This window comes from Manis pentadactyla, chromosome 14 (assembly GCF_030020395.1).
Source record: "Manis pentadactyla isolate mManPen7 chromosome 14, mManPen7.hap1, whole genome shotgun sequence".
Classification (NCBI taxonomy): Eukaryota; Metazoa; Chordata; class Mammalia; order Pholidota; family Manidae; genus Manis; species Manis pentadactyla.
This window is the reverse complement of record NC_080032.1, coordinates 77805556-77824415: the sequence shown is the minus strand read 5'-3', so window position 1 is coordinate 77824415 and position 18860 is coordinate 77805556. Positions and strand designations below refer to the sequence as shown.

General features: G+C 34.2%; 1 protein-coding gene across 29 annotated transcripts in view; it reads left to right on the top strand.

Moving 5' to 3' along the window:
- C2CD5 (C2 calcium dependent domain containing 5) overlaps positions 1-18860 on the top strand; it is a 94977-nt gene extending 76117 nt beyond the window's left edge. For 11 of the 29 annotated variants that reach the window (XM_036889317.2, XM_036889329.2, XM_036889328.2 and 8 more), the window contains 11 exons: positions 461-524; positions 914-975; positions 1193-1291; positions 1774-1863; positions 2284-2371; positions 3334-3420; positions 11723-11773; positions 12681-12782; positions 14091-14281; positions 16196-16342; positions 17543-18860. In XM_036889317.2, coding sequence (XP_036745212.1) covers positions 461-524; positions 914-975; positions 1193-1291; positions 1774-1863; positions 2284-2371; positions 3334-3420; positions 11723-11773; positions 12681-12782; positions 14091-14281; positions 16196-16342; positions 17543-17674 — 1113 coding nt within the window. In that variant the 3' untranslated portion in view covers positions 17675-18860. The remainder of the gene's footprint in view (positions 1-460; positions 525-913; positions 976-1192; positions 1292-1773; positions 1864-2283; positions 2372-3333; positions 3421-11722; positions 11774-12680; positions 12783-14090; positions 14282-16195; positions 16343-17542) is intronic. The other 18 variants (XM_036889318.2, XM_036889332.2, XM_036889336.2 and 15 more) reach the window with 5 other exon arrangements.

The following is an 18860-nucleotide window of genomic DNA, read 5'->3' as shown; positions in this document are numbered from 1 at the left end:
GAAGTCCCAAGGGTGGCGTGAGGGGAGGCTTAGGGTGCGTGAGTCCGGACTTAGATTCTGTTCCTACGTAGTTATATTTTTAAGCAGCTCTGTATTTAGTAAAAAGATTTTACTTAATGTTTTAACTGCACTTTATTAATTTAAACAAATGGAGGTGATGGCTGTGGTATCTTTGTCTTTTGAAAAAAAAATGCCTTCATTAAGGCATAAGAAAAGCTTTTTTAAAAAACTCAATATACTTTATAATATAAAATATTTCACTTGGAAGTATATTACTTTGGAGAAATATACAGATATTAGAGGTTTTTTTTCAAGTTCTGTGTTTTAACTTAGGGAAAAGTGACTCTACTTTGACTTACGTTTTGTATTTAGTAAATAGTAAAAACAATAATTCTGTTTAAAATTTGAAATGATTATGTATTTACCACTTATGTAGTAGTCTTAATCTTTTTATTTTCAGATTGATGACACAGATGCTATGGAAGATGTACATTCTCTACTTACTGATGTTCCTCCTCCTTCAGGTGAACAGAAAAAGATTACTTTTGCGATGAGACTAGTTTGCATATCAATATTTAAATTCATAATTATTATAGTATCAATTTTATTGTAAAGGCTTTATCAGTGTCACATCCTGTCATGTGCTTTACTGCTCCAAGGCTGAAAACATTTATCGTTTAAGAATATTTATGTTGGAACCTAGGGGAACTGATTTTTAACCCTTTTGTATTTATATGTTAAAAAACTGATAATTTATTAAGATGGTCTAAAGTTTCCTGAAGGTAAGAGTTTTTGGAAAAAGAGTGAATGGATTTTACAGGTAGAACTTCATGCAATAATTGAAAAATGTTATTCTTTAACACAAAAATAAATGGGACATTATCATATGGCTAACTGTAATTTGTTTTGACAGGCTTTTATAGTTGTAATACAGAAATTATGCCTGGTATAAATAATTGGACATCTGAAATACAGGTAAACCTTTCATTCTTAATTTTAAGCAAATGCAACATACATGATTTTAGCAAGTTCCTTTTTAATATGTTTGCCTTTTGACCTCCTTATTGCAATTAAAATGTTAACTTTTTCGTACCACATTATTTATTATTCATTATTTTGCAGTTTTACCAACTGTTACAGTATTTAGCTAAAAGTAATAAAATGACATGCTATTATATCTCCCCATATTTAGATGTTCACATCAGTAAGAGTAATACGATTAAGCAGCCTTAACCTGACTAATCAAGCCCTTAATAAGAACTTTAATGATCTCTGTGAAAATTTGCTCAAGGTAGGAACCTTCTGACTAACTATATTTTAGTTAAATCTACTCTAAGAATCATGACATAAAAAAAATAAAATTTATATTGTCTGGAATACCTTACAGTTGTGGGCTGAATTATTTTTATTTACATATCAATAACTGCCTAGGTAGAATACTAAAGTTGTCCTTTTCATCTTAATATACCATAATATAAAAGAAATATATTTTATTTCATAGCTTTAAACCTCATAAAAATCTATTGTATATGTATAACAATTTTTTTAAAAAACATTTTTTATAACTTACTGATGGATATAATTGAATCTTACTGTCTGCTTAGATATTTAAAATGCATTCTTAATATAAGAATTGATAGAACAGAAGAGGACCAGTAAATTATTACAGTAATTTAATGCTGTAAACTTTCCATTTGCCATAATATACATGCATTAAAAAAACACTTTTCATAAAATTTTTAATTGAAAGAACTAATATTTTCTATTGTGTAGAGCCTGTATTTTAAACTACGGTCTATGATCCCCTGCTGCCTTTGTCATGTAAACTTTACAGTGTCTCTGCCTGAAGATGAATTAATTCAGGTAATTAAAATTCAGTCTATTAAAGAAGATTTCTAGCTTTTATCTGATATGTTTTAATATTTTAAATTTGCCATAATTAAGTATAAACTTTTACTTCAAAGAATTTTTTGAAATATTAGTATGAATCAGACTATGTACATTTCATTCTTCTGAAGGTCATAGGATACGTACTTAATGTGCGATTTCTCCGGTCTCCATCTTTTAGAGAAGGTTCTTGAGCTCTTCCTGGAATATCTAGGTTTATACATGCTGAGCTTAATTATAGTCTGAATATCTGGGATTATGTGTTATTCTGTTTAAGAATCTTAACCGGAAAGGCAAATTAGTCAATTAGTGTAAGTTTTTCCATGGTAGAAAAAGATTTGTAACTTTGACAGTGATTATTATTTTTATTTTTCACAATTGTTTCTGTGATTCTAGGTTACAGTTACAGCAGTTGCAATAACTTTTGACAAAAATCAGGCTTTACAGACTACAAAATCGCATGTTGAAAAGTCATTGCAAAGAGGTAAACCTATGATGGATTACTGAATAGCTCGTGTTCATCCACCTTATATTTCAATGAAAAATATAAAGGATAGGTAGATTAAATAAATGACTTACTTCTTGAAGAGATACTGCCACTTTTTATGTTTAACAAGATAACTGTATGGATAAGCATATGGCTGACTTCATATTTTAAACATATGAATAGGTTGTTGAATGGTATTTACATAGAGAATGCTGCTGTTTTTTAGACCTTGATTATATAGCATATTAATTCTGCAATAATTCAGATGTTTCTATTCTAGAATGGGGAGGTCCTCAAGGCATCTGAGGGCCTACTGAATTTAGCAAGCAGAATGTATTTTTCTCAGGAAAAGTCCCATAGTATTCAACAGATTCTCAGAACTGTCCTTCAGTAAAATTTAGGAAGTACCATTCTTAATATATTCCAAAGAAATCCAAATTATTAGAAACTATGTACCCTAAAAGAAAAGAAGAGGAAAAAAGTATACTTTCTAAAGTTTAATGATTTATTGGCTAAATAAAATACTCATTATTAGTCTAAAATTTTTTAACTCGATTACATTCTACATGTATAGCATTGAATTAATGTTAAATAGATGAATGAAATAATTTTGTTCAGATATTTATCAAAGAAGATAGATAATAACTGGCTTAAGTATCATAGAACTGGTACAGTATAAAGAGTGGGGTAATATTATTACTGAGTCATTATTATTTGCAAGGCATTGTGCTAAGAGATGTTCACACATTATCCTTTCTAAATCTCACAACCCTCCTACCAAGGAAGATAGTGCTACTCTCATAATTGTGCAGGTGAAGGGTTCCCTTGGAGAAACCAAGAAGAAAATAGCCACAATAAATTGGGTTGGGCGAAATACCTATGTTATTGCAGAGTCTTAATTTTTAAACAATTAATAATAGATCACTACTAAATGACTGCTGTTTTTCTGGCCTCTCAAGCCTCTACAGATAATGAAGAACTTCTGCAGTTTCCACTGGAGCTCTGCTCGGACTCACTTTCAGCTCACCCTTTTCCACCGGCTAAAGGTTGGTTAATTAAGTCAGGGAAATGCAAACACAATCGTAGTTTTTAGTTCCTTTCACTTGCCTCTTCACTGTAGGCAGTCTTACTTATTCTTAAGATGAAGATTTATTCTTCCTTCTTTCATTGTGTATTTCTTCATGTTCATAAAGGGGAGAGAGTGCTATTCCTTTAATTTTAATTTGTCAAGTAATCTTACCAGGAGTTACTAAGGTAATTTTTTGTATGATATTCCATTCTTACACCTCCAAGTGGATTAAAGTTTTCTTTTCAGAGATCTGGATTTCTCAAGAGTAGTTATTCACACAAGGTATAGTTGATATTTATATTATATTTGGTTAAGTTATTTTTTTCAACAACAATTAAACCTTTACAGAAATTTTGAACAAAATACTTGTTTTCTTCTGAAGATAAGTGGAGAGGTTTGGGTGGAGGTACTACAAGTGAGAAGAGGATAAGCTTTCTGATTTTGGGGCATCTTAATTATAATTAAGGAATACTGTTACGTACTTTACAAGATGCTGCCATTTTTTCAAATACAAAATGATTGTCCCTTAACTTAATAGTAGTAAATATATTCAGATCTTTACAATCTTTGGAGGAAAGGGGGAAGTAGTTTTTTCCATTTCTCTTCTGATTGCAGTACAATTTCTATTATATAGATTTACAGAATTACTGTGCTATATTTCATATATATACATTTCATATACAATAAATGTAGTTTGTATTTTTTCCTAAATTTTTTATTCTGAGGAATGGTGCATTTATAATTTTAAACCACATTGACTTTTTCTAATTTTTATATTTTATAATACAAGTGAAATTATTTTACAATTTCTACTTGTCAATTATTTTATCTGATACAAAATTAGTTATAATACAAGAATTACTTTATATTTACATTGTATATGTCAGTAGACTCTTTACTAAATCAGGGCAAGGCCTATCTATGTAGAAAAATAGAACCTGTCTCACATTTTGGAGATGTAAAGTTAAGCTACTTTTCAGATTCTGAACTTTCAACACGGTAAATTTGGTCCTTTTTCCTTTTTTGCCTAAATTGAAATTCTAATTTAGAACTCCAAAGAGAACATACCTCAACTCCTGGAAAGAAAGGAGAGGAAAAATCAAACCCAAAGATAATCTGAGTTCAGACTTAAACATTAAGTAGAGCTTTCAGACCAAAAAAAGGACAGGATCTTTTTTTTTTAAATACCTGCCTTATACCGTAATTTGTATTTAACACAGGGTTAGTTCCACACCAAAATTCTAATCAACAAAAAAGAGATATGATCAGTTGGAATCTATAGGAATATATATTTGTGGATTTGAGGTCCCTATTAGCTCAATTTTACCGTATTGTTAATAGCTACTGAATTCTGTGGAAGATTAAACTGTAAGTTTGCTGTATCTATAAATTGATAACTTACAGTTCTGCAGTAGTTTTCAAAAGTAACTTTAACTAGTGCTTATTGTGGTCATTAGTATATTTTGTACAAATGATAATGTGTGAACAGAAGAACAGAGAAAGAAGAATTTGAGTAGATTAAGTAGTACCTGAACAGTTCCTAAAACATTTGCGATTCACTTTAGGGAGTGTGGAGAAGGGACCGTACATGGAGTCATAAAGTGGCAGGCCTGGGTTCTCTTCTCAGCTCTGCAGCAGATAAAAGTATGACAGCCTGAGCCAGTTAACCTCTGATTTGGCCAAGTAAGCCTTAGTTCCTCATCTGTAAAGTGTGAAAGGATTAAGATTCTCTCTAATCTTTAAAATACCCTGATTCCTTGGATTTCTGTAGTTTATGGTTCTTCCTTTATTAACATGTTCCCATTACTAAAGGGGTAAATCAAAACTAAATTATCCCTTAGATCACACTGAACTTTTGTTAATTAAGTTAAATTAAAAATTTTCCAGATAGCTTCAAATCAGTTAAACCAACAATTTTAAAACTGTGCTCCTTCAAACCATAGTTTCTTCAGAGGTGCCTCATGGCCTTCCTGGAGGGTAGGGAGGGTAGGGTGGGGAGGGAGCTGAGGAGAGCAGGGGCGTCACAGGATGGGTCCCTGGACCCCTTGCCTCTGAACTAGAGCAGGTTCCACTGAGCATGCTTGTACATACCGGTTTTCTGTATGTGATTTTGTTGGAAGAAAGGGTTTCAAAAAGTGAAAACCACTGAATGAGATCATGCCATCTTTATTATCATCATCATCTTCATAGTAATCAATATCACATCTATTACTAATACATATAGAACTTCTGATACTGAGGGCTTAAATGCCAAACTTACATGCTTTTCCTTGAATATTACATTTTAAAATCATCAGTAAACACTAAAATGTTTATATGTACCTTTTGTAAATAGTTTTGCAAATTACAGTTTTTGTTGCATGTTTATTGTCTTTTGCTCCCTCAAGTCTTTTCAGGAGGGCATGGGCTATCTAAATATGTTTGAAGTTGTCTCAAAGTATTGTGGAAGATTTGAGGATAGGGTGGGCTTTGAAAAGGTCTGAAGAGTGCTGTAACAGTGTTATAACATGAATATAATTACGGAGCATTGTAACATGAAGGGAGGCTTTAAATAGAAAATAAAAATATCTGGAAAAAGTTAAGCTTAGGAATTTAGAGGAAACAGGCAGGAGAGAGAAATGTAAGAGTACTACAAGTAAATGCTCAAAAACATATCTGCTCTGTTATGTGCAACCGCAGAGCACATGAATACTAATACTGATAAGTAAACATGTAGTTGTTGCAGTTTTGTTGTCAGTTAGTAAGCAGAGCTTTTTCCTTTTTTTTAATTCTGAAAACTTTGAAGTCTGTTTTTCATGTTCTTACCAGAAACAGGATGATTTATTAAAATTTTTCATTTCCTTTTATGTTGAGAGAGTAGTTTCAAGAGCTATGCACAATATGTTTATTAATACTTCCATCTTTTCACTTGTAGATAAACCTTTCCTTCTTTTTGTGTTATTGAAAATGAGTGAAATTATGTAAAGGAAACATGCTTCTATTACATGTATCCTAATTCACTGTGTAGAGTAAGCCTGGGCCTGAATTGTCCATCCATGTTCAATTTTTTTCCTTCCATCTTTTATTATATTTGGTTCTGTTTCTCAAGGTAACAAAATAATTTGATGTATGTCTCCAACGTATGGTTGATTTGGTGTTACCTTGCTAGTTATCTTGATTTTTCTGATTTGAAATATTAAAAGGTGCTGAGCCAAGGTAATTTCTTAAGGGACATTATCAAGTGAAAGTCATCAAAATTCCTTGAATACTATGAGGAACGTAGATTATGTGGGATCAATATAAATTATTTTTTAATGAAGTTGTGTTACAAGAAAAAAGGTGGCTATACCAAATTTTTTATACCGCTTTCATGATGTTTTTTCCTCATCAGTAATACCTACACTTAAGTTTTCTAAATATTTATGTCCCACTCTGAAGTTGTTTTCAAGAGACTTTAAAAATGACATATACATATAGAAAAAAGAGCAAAATAGTAAAAATGAGGAATCTGAATGAAAAATATAAAAAAGTAAAAAAATATTTTTTTCATAGATTTTTCTCAGAGACTAAAAAACCTTATGCATGTAATTTTTATAAAAGATTAGATATTACTTTAGATACATCTCTAAAGACCTAAGCCTTGAGATATTATATACCATTTTGTGGGGCTTAAGAATTTATATTAGATAAATGTATGTGAATTATATACCACTATAAATATATCTGGAATACTTTATAAATCTACTCTACAATAGGATAATAGTTTTCATTTAACTTTGAGAATTTAAGGCTTTAAAAAGGTTTAAGTGAGTTTTAGTTTTTATATACTGTCAGATGATAGTGTAGAGAAGAAGTGTTTTTTATACCCACCTTGTTGCTGCTTTCATTTTGCTTCATGCTGGGGTGATAGCCTCATGTTCAATGGCATAAGCTGTACGGTGGCAGGAGCCGTCCTCTCAGTAAACAGCTGCTGACGAATGAGACAAGCATAGGTCAAATTCCGGATTTCAGTATCAAAGAAAACAATTCAGCTTATTCTCTAAATACATTGTACTCCATAATTCATTAGCCACATTTGAGTTTCTTATCTTTATTTTTATTATAGGCTGCAAGAGTTACTTTCTGTTTAAACCAAGTAAGAGTTTAAAAGATCATTTAGCTTTTTAAATTTATTGAGTTGCTTCCTATTACTTTCAACTAGGAGAACTATAAATCTATTAAAAACTGCAAAGGTTAGGTTTTACTCTTTCCTGTCAACTAATGGTTCTGAATTCTTACAAGTATATATAATTCTTTATACTAACTAAAAATGTCTTTATATCTATTACCAATTCATTGCATACTTGTTTTCTTTCTCTTTCTTTAAAAATTTATTTTGTTGCTATGACTGAATGGTAGCAGCAGTAAAATGTGAAGTTCTCCACGTTATCAGTGGCCACACAGTCATTGGGCGGTCCTTAAAGCAGACAGATGCAGTCAGGAAGGGGATTGAGATTGCAGGAAACTAGAATGGAACATGTCTGGGGAACTCATCCAAGAAATAGGAAAGAAGGAAGGAAGGAATTGATGGAGAAATAGGGATAGGGAACCTTAGGTGCTTCAAGGCAGCGTGAGGACAGTGAAATCTGGTCAGAGGAAGAGGAAGTACAAATCAAAGAAAATTGAATTGGTTTACTGTCCAAAAATAGGACTATTTGGAAGAAAAGGTTCGAAAGATAGGAATGAGAGGAAGAGTAGGTGCCTGGAAACAGAGGCAGGAAAACAAGATGGGGACTGAAGAAGGAAGACCAGTGGTGTAGGGTGTTGTGCACCGTTAGATGGGAGCTTTAATGACCCAAGTAGAGAAGCTAATTGTCTTTGTCATCCAAGGTATGTATTACCTGGTATTACTTGAATTTTTTTCCCTAGTGGATCATCCAAATTGAAGCTATTGATATCTTTCTCTATGCTGTGATAATTTTTAACTGTAATACGGCAATTTCATTATCAGCTCACCAGTATTTGAATATCATTTTAGACAAGGTTTATACCAAATGTTTATATACATCGTTGTCTAACTCAGTCATTAAGCCAGATTTTATAGTTAAGGAACGTAATTACTCAGTTTATTATAAATTAATGGAAACGCCTAAAAGGACATAAACCCAAAGTTTGACCATAATTAAGATTGAGAGTATTTAAACAGGAATATTAAAGCATACATTTTAAAGACTCCAGATCTCACATATTTTAATCTACTGGAGAATGTTCAGAATTTGCAGAAATTTTTTTCATTTTTAGTAATTTTTTTAAGATGACCAGATAAGATTTTCTCAAATATTTTTTAATTATTCAGAACAAAGATCTATGAATTCTGATGATATAAGGTGATGAAATTATCAGAAGAGTTAGTGATAAGTATAGAACTCTATCTTAGCTAACCAATACCTGTGTCATTGGTTATGACAAACTATTTAGAAGAATGGAGACTTCTCAAACTTTAAAAGCATTAGTGCATATATAATGGAGGAAGATTCCTTGGTACATTGTTTTCTGTTACCAATATGCTGATTTCCCCTAAACTAATCTAACTTAGGTCCCCTCCCTACACTGCTTGGGCTTGTTGCTAGAGTGTACTAAGAATAATAAAACTGTATGTTCTGACACGTTCATCTCGCTAACTTTCCAAAGTCATTCATTTCTAGATAAAAGGGTTATCACTTACTGGTGACTTTTTAATAGGATAATCTTTTTCTTGTCCTCAGTGGGGAAGGAAATCGTTAAAAGAAGTGTGCCTGCTGTGTGGCTTGATTGAGACTCCCTTTACAAACGTGTGATGGGCAACTAACATAAGTGTTTGTCTCAAACTCTCCCGCGCAGATACATGAACGGCCCACAGCTGGGCGTTAGCTCCTCAACCACGCCTGAAAGACTCTTAATAAGATTTATATGCCCAAATATGAAATATGTTGTCCTTTATTTAGTATTGGCTTAAAGATTGCTTATGCATTTATTTCTTTTTCACCAGAATCACTAGTTTGCCAGTGAACCAGACAGCTTATATTTCCAGTACCTTCTCTTTTGAAAAGACTGTTACCTGGGAAGCCAAACTGTAATCAGAAGGAGCAGAGTGACTGAAAGTCTGAGGTTATTAGATATTTGAGGCATTCAGACCATTCTGAGGTACTGATGCCCATTGCTTCCAGGATCAGCTCACCTAGGGTCTTGTCTTTGAGAGAAAAATTGGGATCATAGCAAGCGTGTTAGTAGATGAACCCACCCTCCTCAAGTGAAATCAACAATTGTCTCCTCACCTTTTCCCATAAGAATAATCTCCAGTTTAAAAAAGCTGTTTTTTTTTTTTTAGATTTTAATTCAAACATGTTCATTATTTGAGGGCAGAGAATAAACACTTTCCCTTGCTTCTTTCCCTTCTTCTCCACCCTTTGTAAAATTTTTTGGGAAAAGTAATACATGTACATGGTGAAAATTCAAATCCTATAAAAAAATCACATAGTCCAAAATCAAGCTCCCATCTTCCTTCACATCCCTCTCCAAGAGGCAACTACTCCTAACAGATTATTGCCTGTCTTTGCAGAGGTACTCTATTTATCCTTTCTTTAACATCACAATACTTTATAGATCATTGTGTACCTTTGGTTTTTTCTTTTTTTCTGATATAGTTAGACAAGGGAACAGATATTTTCTACACGTTTAAACTCTTTTTTATGGGCATTTGCCATTAATTTGTATACAGTTGCTCCTGGGGAATTCCGTATTACCTAGCTTATAATGAGATACAGAAAATAATTTCACTTTGGTAATTTTAACCTTTTTTTTAACCTCTTTCCTCTACCCTGCATTTAAAAAACCTTCACAGAATTCCTAATGTCAACTGTATTCTCTGTAAGTCTGTATGACACAGGACATACGGGAGCCTCGGGTCCTTCCTGGGATAGGTAAGCCTGGGGAAGCTGTCCCAGTTTCTGCGCCAGGGCCGTTCCGGTGCTCGGCCAGCTGTGCCCAGAGAGCTGTAAGCCTCTGAACGGCAGTTTCGCTGTGGTCTTCTTCCTGTAGGTTCCGTCTCCTCCGGGGCTCCCAGTGGCTTTCAGAATCCCAACCAGGAGGACTCGCTGTCCAGGTCTGCAGCGTGAGGGCATGTCCACGTCATGGTACCTCCACAGCCATTGTTTGGACCCTAACTAGTGATCCCTTTTATTCACCAGCTCTGTGCTGTAAGAGGAATGTCAGCCACTGTACACTCTCCAGTATTAGCTGGTGGTCGCCGGCGTTACACAGAGGGGATGGGCGGGAGGTACTTCCATTGCGCCCAATTAGCAGAAACATTCTGTACAAATCTAATTTTTGAAAAGTACAACTTTTATTAATTTAGAAATATTAAAAAGATCAACACATTAGTCAGAAAAAGACAGGTGTTTGCATAGTTTATAAATTTGTTTAAATACTGGCTGACCCAAATTATTCTCTGTGTTTTATATGAGTTATTTCTAACTTGGCACCATTTATTCTCTCAATTATAAAATTCCTTGAAATAAAAATTCAAGTATGCTAGTGTGGGTAGAGCCTGAACCTTAGAAACAGTTTATGATGTTTTTTTACAGTACTGTTTACATTTTTTCAATATTCTAAAAATATCTATAATAAAACTACAAAATTTCAGGGAAAATTCGGGATGCCACTTTTGTAAGAGATAACTGGGGAAGGAGTGACTAGTTCGGGATTCCTAATTGTTTCTGTGGAAAGCAGCCATGTTTTAGCTCCACAAAGTCTTGATATCACCAAAGGGAGCTGTTGATCGCGGTGGTGAAGCGGAGGGTTATAGCTAGTAGGCAGCTTGTCTTTATCTGTAAGACATAAACCATTGCCTTCTCTGTAATTTCTAATCTTACTGGCTCTTCCCCCACAAACATTTCCCTTCCATTTTTCATTTCAGATTTCTTTCCCAATACATTGACCCTTTGTTCTGCTCAGTTTTCTCATATCCTGCTTTCATCCTACTAACATTTGTTACTGTGTTTATATTTTCTCATGTCTGTAAAGTTTCTGAAACTCTGATTGTGTTACAGTAACTAACCAGTAGTTGGTCCTTGACATGGTATTTATTAACTGAGCTAGTTCTCATATATCAATAGAAACTGCATTTTAAACCTAAATACTTCTGTTTGGTTTGCTTTTATAATGAAGCCATAAAGATTTCCTCCTATTCTTCTGGCTTATAGAGAGTATTAACAAACAACAAAGAAGAGAATACCGCCTTGTATTTAGCACCCAAGCTAATGTTGTTCATATTGTCTTATTAGAACACCTGGAGAGTGCAAGTTCTAACTCAGGTATACCAGCTGCACAGAGAGGTGAGTTTGTCTAATTAAGCAAATAGTCGCCCAAGGTGTGAAGTTCTAGTGTGGTGGTGCACAGACAGACACCGGAGAAATGCACTGGACAATGGAGTAGACACTAAAATGTGGCTTTATTGTAGTTAGACTGTGTCTTTAAAAATATTAATTAAACTAATATTTCAATTTTTTAGCATTTTAATAGCTGCCCAGTTTCTAAAAATAAAATATTAGCTCTTCTACATTATTTTTTTGGCCTAGTAATAGTGAATGCTACTTGTTTTAAAAGAACTTGTGAAGCTCACACCTGCCCCCTCAGCCCCATGTCATCAGAAGCTTTGTTGCCAAAATCAGACATAGAAACAGAATTCCTGACAAAATGACCCTTTGGCCTTCCTGTGGCTGATGGTAGAAAGAAGGTGTTTTTAATAAAAGATAACTCGACTAGTGATTTTTTTTTTTTCATGTATTCTTCACCATTGATTGTCATTTTTATTTTTGATTTTAAATAAATAGGGTAAAAAGAGGGAAGGGGAGTATTCATGAAGTTTAGATTATAAGTGAAGTCCTTACATACAGATTAGCTAAAACATTGTTAAGTGAGAAGAATGGGAAGTAGAGTCAGCTAAAACACAGTAGATGGTCCTTTCCTTGGTGCCTCTGCGGGGCCCCCGCCTGTTCCCCCCGAGAGACCACACAGCTGTGACACCGCCAGGGGGCTCAGCCAGCCAGCTACGAACTCGGTTTTGGACAAATCAGTGTCTAAAGCTTGACTCTTTCCTATCTCTCTTCTCCGACTTGAAAGGACCATTCTCTTTCTAAGTCATGGTTAAATTGTATCATCAGAAGGAGTGTTATGACGAGTAAGAGCCGTCATCCATATTTTTTCTTTGTTTTTTCTTTTGTTTTCTGTCTGTGTTTTCAGCAACGTCAGTTGATTACAGTTCCTTTGCAGACAGATGCAGCAGCTGGATAGAGCTCATTAAACTGAAAGCTCAGACCATAAGGCGCGGATCAATTAAGACAAGTAGGCGGATGTTTCTACCACATTATGACCTGAGAAGCCTATCCCTGATTTCCCAGTGGTGAAGGCTGGCCCTTACTACCAGGAGTGACATTGCCAATCAATCACGTGTGGAGTGTGAAAGCTGCAGACTCTAATGGCCATTTAGCCAAAGTTATTGAAGGGCCTTTAGTTCGTTCAGTTTATCCTAGATTGTTTTTTTTTTTAGAATTTTACTTTTTTTGTGAAGATATTCTTAAAAGTATATAAATAGATATTTTATCCTAATGAAAGAAAATTATGAGCTGTTAACGAAGAGACACTCTTTCAGGACCCAAGATACTAGGTAGTATGTGGTGTCTGTCAGTTTCCGAGGAGTGATAGCCAGAGGGCTGAAAGAACAAGGTCTTTCTGAAGAGAAAGTTAATTCTCATCTCACTACCAGAATCAGGATCAGTACTTTTATGTCCTACATGCCCTGTGGTTTGGTAGACATTAAGGTAAATGTATTTGAGTGAAAGAGTTTACAGTACGATGAAAGGGAAGGAGCTCTAGGTTTTAGAGGAAAGGTCACAGGATACGGAACCAGCGAGATCTGGTTTTGAATCCTAGATGTGCCATTATAGCTGTTTGACCTTGAGCAAGTTATTTAACTTCTCAGAGCCTCAGTTTCCTCATGTGTAAAATGGGGACACAATACCTATGTTGCTGTGTTTTTGAAAGGATAGATACATGTATGTCTGGCTTATAGTAGTTATTTGTTAAGTGGTAGCTATTATTACTTATGTTATTCTAAAAACAATCAACTTTTAGATGGCCAAGGTCATCTGTTAATTTTTTTAAGTTATGAGTTTGATCAAAAAGGCTTGGAGGAGAAACCTGTTAACAACTAGTTAATGTAAGGTTTATCTACAAGTTGACAATGACGAAGTCCTCTGAAAAAGATGGAAAAAACCGCACTGGGAAATAAAACAACTTTCACACTCTCTATAATAATTTGTTCCTACAGCAGATAATCTTTAATGCTCTACTGCTTTTTCTTTCCCTTCACCTTATAACGATCGTTGTGTGTGTAGCCACACCGCATCAACATTTTCTTTTGCAGGAATGCCATTTGCCATTTTTCTTCCAAAAGAATTCCATTGCAGCATTTCCTCTTAAGTTTTTCTTTCTCTTTTTAATTGCATGCAGTGCATGATAATTCCTTTTCTTTCATGACATGGCTTAGCCTCACAGACAGCTGAATGTTGTCACCACTTATTTGGAAACCTTAGGGAATGCTTGCGTTCCAGCGTCTCATCCTGATGCTTTCTCTCCTTTCTCCAATTTTAGCAGTGACGGTTGAAAAAGCAAGCCCAGTGGGTGAAGGAAATGTACGGAATCGTTCTGCTGCACCTTGTGCAAATTCTTCAGTTGGGGTTGTTAAGATGACACCTCTTTCTTTCATTCCTGGAGCAAAAATAACTAAATATCTTGGGATAATTAATATGTTTTTTATTCGGGAAACGACTTCTCTTCGTGAGGTAATTTTATAGATGTTATTTCATTGTTCTGTGAATTTTCTCTGATTGAAGATATTAGTAAGAAAACCAAAAAAGTTCTATCCAAATTGTGATTTTTTGCCTAAGTAACAAACACACACAGTTATTTTTCAATAACCTGTCTGGATTGGCTTTACATTAGATTTACTAAATTTTGTGTAGCAGCTAGTATTATCGCAAGCATCATACTGAGTTTAAACCTATTTATTATTAGTAATTCCAGACATTCTTTATCATACGGTAAATAAAACAGATTTACCCATGACTAGAGGTTTGAAACAGCCCCTTAAAAAAAAAAAGTTTAGTTTTCTCAGAAGTTATTTGCCTAAGATATATTTAAATAGCAATTTTTAAGGGTTTACATTTAGAAATAGTAGGGGGCTATATTACAGGTCGATGTTTATAGGGATAGTTTATATGATTTAGCTCTGTGTTCTTCCTCTGAGAAACAGTGAGACTGCTCCTTTTTTTCCCTGTCCATCAGTTTATGAAACTGCATTTATGCAGAATCTTACTTCACATTGGGTATCATTAAACTTTAATTTGGTTTTCAAGTAATGGTAGTTACATTTTGCTTGATGTGGTCAAAGAATCTGAGTTAGCCTAGTATGTTTTTTGTTACACAAGAATTTAAATATGAGAAAAAAAATTGTGTTTATACTGTGTCTTGTGTTGTAGAACAGGGCTGTTGAGCTGCTCAATACTGTGAATGGGGAAAATTTTTAATTATTAAGGTGTGAAACCCAGTAACTCTTCAGATTTTACTTTAGCAGCACTTTATATTTTTTAAAGTGTGTGCATTATAAAGATGACTTAACTATGCTTTTCCCCATTGTTTCGCCAGCAATATTTCCATACTTTCTTAGAAATAACAAGCCCACATACCATTTTTTAATATATGCTCATCATCCTTCACCTAGCATAGTGCCCTGCACAGTGCAAATTAGGACATTGTTTTCGTAGAAATGAATGAATGACTTCTGGCAGATTGATTAATTAGATGTTTTCTTTAAAATAAATTAGGTTTTTAACATATTCTAATTGTGTTGAGATGGAAAAGGAACCTCCTTAGGATATTCTCAAAGGCATTTTAATATAGAATTAAAATATGTGATACTTTGAAGTCCATTTAAGTTTGACAGAGCAAGTTGGGTATGAGAAGCTGGCATGGCTTAGTGGATTAACCTTTTCCGGTTGCTCTTAAAAGCACAGGGACAGTGCACTATTTGGAATCTATAAAATTTTATGCTTAAGCAACCATACCCAAAAATGTTGCTTCAACAGATATTTGTAATATTGACTGTATGGCTTAATACCCCAAACTTACTCATTGCTTGATGAGTTACTTGCTTACAATTATTTAATCTATTTAAAATTACCCTCTGAAGTCTCTGGTACTCTGCCATTAGAATTTCTTGATTAAAAGGCAGGAAGAAACTCATAAAAGGAGAAGAAAAGAAGTACTTGAGCTATGACTGAGTCGGAGGTAGGCTGAAATAACATCCGGAGAGCCGAGAAGTTATAGTGTTTATGTTTACTATCAATTTATGTGAATGATGATAGGAACGATTTGATACAGGGAGATGCTGAAGATGGAAGAACAGTTTGAATTATTGTGCTGCTATTTATTTACTAGCTGTAGTCATGGGCTTATTGCAGATTCTCTGAGCTTCACTTTCATCATCTGTAAAGTAAGGAGAGCAATCCCTGTTACAGCCATGTGTTCAGTGGAGGTTGTTTTTTTCATTCATGCAGGAAGTCCCCATGCTGAAGGAAATTTAAAGTTATCCATTACATTAAGATCATTTAAAATGTTTAATACATATTCTTTGATGTATTCTGTATATTGGTGTGTGCATGTGTAGAGGTTGGCTGTTCTTGTGCATTCTTACCTAGGAAGGAGGAGTCAGTGGTTTTCTCCATGCTTTTATTGCTGAAGTGTTTGCTATGGTGAGAGCTCATGTCGCCGCTTTAGGAGGGAATGCTGTCGTCTCCTACATCATGAAGCAGTGTGTTTTCATGGAGAATCCAAATAAAAACCAGGTGAGTACAGTTAGAACTCTCTGATGGGGAACCTGAGAATTTCCCACCTCCCACCCTCCCCCACAAAAGAGAACTGCTCTACAGAGTTCTTTGATTCTAGATTCTTAAAACATGTTTTAATTGAATATATTAATAACCGTGGTCGTACATAGATCAGATGCTGTGTTTGCATCCCAGGTGACTAGTTGTTTAATTCTTAAATACCTCTGTAAGTTTTGCTCCTAAGTTACTGTTTCCACCATCTTCTTGGTGGGCCTTACCGTGATAGCTGATTGAGGAGAGTTAAAGACGCCCTTTGGTTTGCACTGTGCTGCCATCCAATTTTAATTGCTGTACTGGTGAAAAGCACATTGTGATGGGCCCACACTTTTCTTTCTTTTTTTTTTTTTTATTAAAGAATCGTTGATATACAATCTTATATTGGTTTCAAATATACAAAACAGTGGTTCAACAGTTACGCATTAAATCCTCACCCTCTAGTGTGGTTACTATCTGTCAACATAGATGTTATAGTATCATTGGCTATATTCTCCATGTACTACTATCCCCATGACCATCCTACATTATGATTGAGAATTTTTATGCTGCTTTATCCCACTTACACCGCCCCCCCCACCCCAACCCCTCCGCCATGATAACCACCAGTCACTTCTCAGTGTCTGTGAGTATACTGCTGTTTTGTTCATTCTTTATTGCTTTGTTTTTATATTCTACAAATAAGTGAAATTACATGGTATTTGTCTTTCTCTGCCTGATATTTCACTGAGCATAATATCCTCTAGATCCATCCATGTTGTTGCAAATGGCAGTATTTCTTTTTTTATGCTTGAATAATATTCCATCGGCCACACTGTTTATTTCTAATAGGTAATATAATTCTGTTAATAGGAGCAAAGGGGTGTTGCTTAGGTTAATTTTTAGAATTAATTTTTTTATCAGTTTTGTTAACAAATAATTCACTTAAAATTGTTCAAGATTCTTTACAAAAATCAAATAACTGTATTAACTGGTTTTTTGAGTTTCTTTTCCTGTGAAATGCCTTCTTATCCTTTCCTCATTTTTCTGTTGGGTTGTCTGTCTTTTCTCTGATGACTTAACAAGCCTATGGTTTTTCAGCTGTACAGCACTGCTCCTGATCTAATGCAAGAGCATGAACACACTGCTGCCTTTGTGACTGAACATTTCCTGTTGTTCTTACAGGCACAGTGTCTTATAAATGTAAGTGGTGATGCAGTGATTTTTGTACGTGAATCTGAATTAGAAGTAGTGTCAACTCAGCAACCTACTGCCAACTGCCAGCCCTCATGTACTGGAGGAGAAGTTACAACCTGAAAATAAATTAGAAAGAAAGAGTTCAACTAAAGGAAATTAACCTGTCTCCATTTTTTTTTGTCATTAATTATCTTATTAGACTTTAAAACATGACCTTCATTTGAGACAATTAAGAAGGAATTGATATATTATGAGTAGATTTGATTTGCCTCGAATCCCTTGGAGGCATGAGAATTTTCGAATCTCGGTGTTTCGTTTGCCAAGTCTAGACCTACAGGCCCTGTGGAATCTTGACTTCTCAGTAAGTTCAGATAAATTTCTCAGAGAACTGTAGCAAACACGAAAGCTATTTGTAATTTATGTTAATTTTAATAAAATCATACTTAAAAAAATCAAATGGTAAGATGATCAGGAAATTAGGATAGTCACCCTAGCATAATTTAAAAAACCTAAGCAAGAAATTCACAAATTGTTAATAAGTAATTTGATTTGAGGAATGTGTGGGGAAAATGGAAAAAAGTTTTCAGACAACTGTGTTTTATTTTAATGAGGGTTTGGTAGCAACTGTAAGGGAAAAGTGCTTCAGCCATCTTTTAAAAGAAGTTAAAGTTCTGCAACTTGTAGCCATTATATGTCCTAACCACTGTTAAAGAAAACATAACTTAACAAAGCCAGTGTCCTTCCATTGAAAGTTTTAATGTCTTTAAGGAGGGAGGGAAAAACTTATCCTGGAACTTTGTAAATGGCCGAATTTCAGTTAATGTTTAATTTATGCAGAAGAGACTTGGCTTCAACTGGGAAGAACAGGTTCTTGAATTTTGTTGAAGTGGGTAAAATATAATTGATCTAGTAGGAACATAAAATTATTTTCTAATGAAACCATACTGTACTTCTACCGAATAAACAGAATTTTAGTAATATCTTAGGGATTTTTGGTGGTGAGTTAGATTGTATTTGGCGTAGAATTTGGAAATGTAACTTGAGTGTAGATAATGCTGCAAAATGTTGAATGTATACATAGAAATACTTTTTCTGTCAATGCCAAATACCTATTATAAGTGAACCCTAAAAAGTACATTCCTCCTTTGCACAATAAAATTTCTTTATGAACTTCATATTTCTTTTCCAGGATAACAAACTGCCCTAAAGATTAGGAGTCATTTCCTTGTTATCATAGGTGTCAATATTTTTCTGTATTTTGTTTATAATTTTATTTTTTAAATAAAAGTTTATAAAGATAAACTGG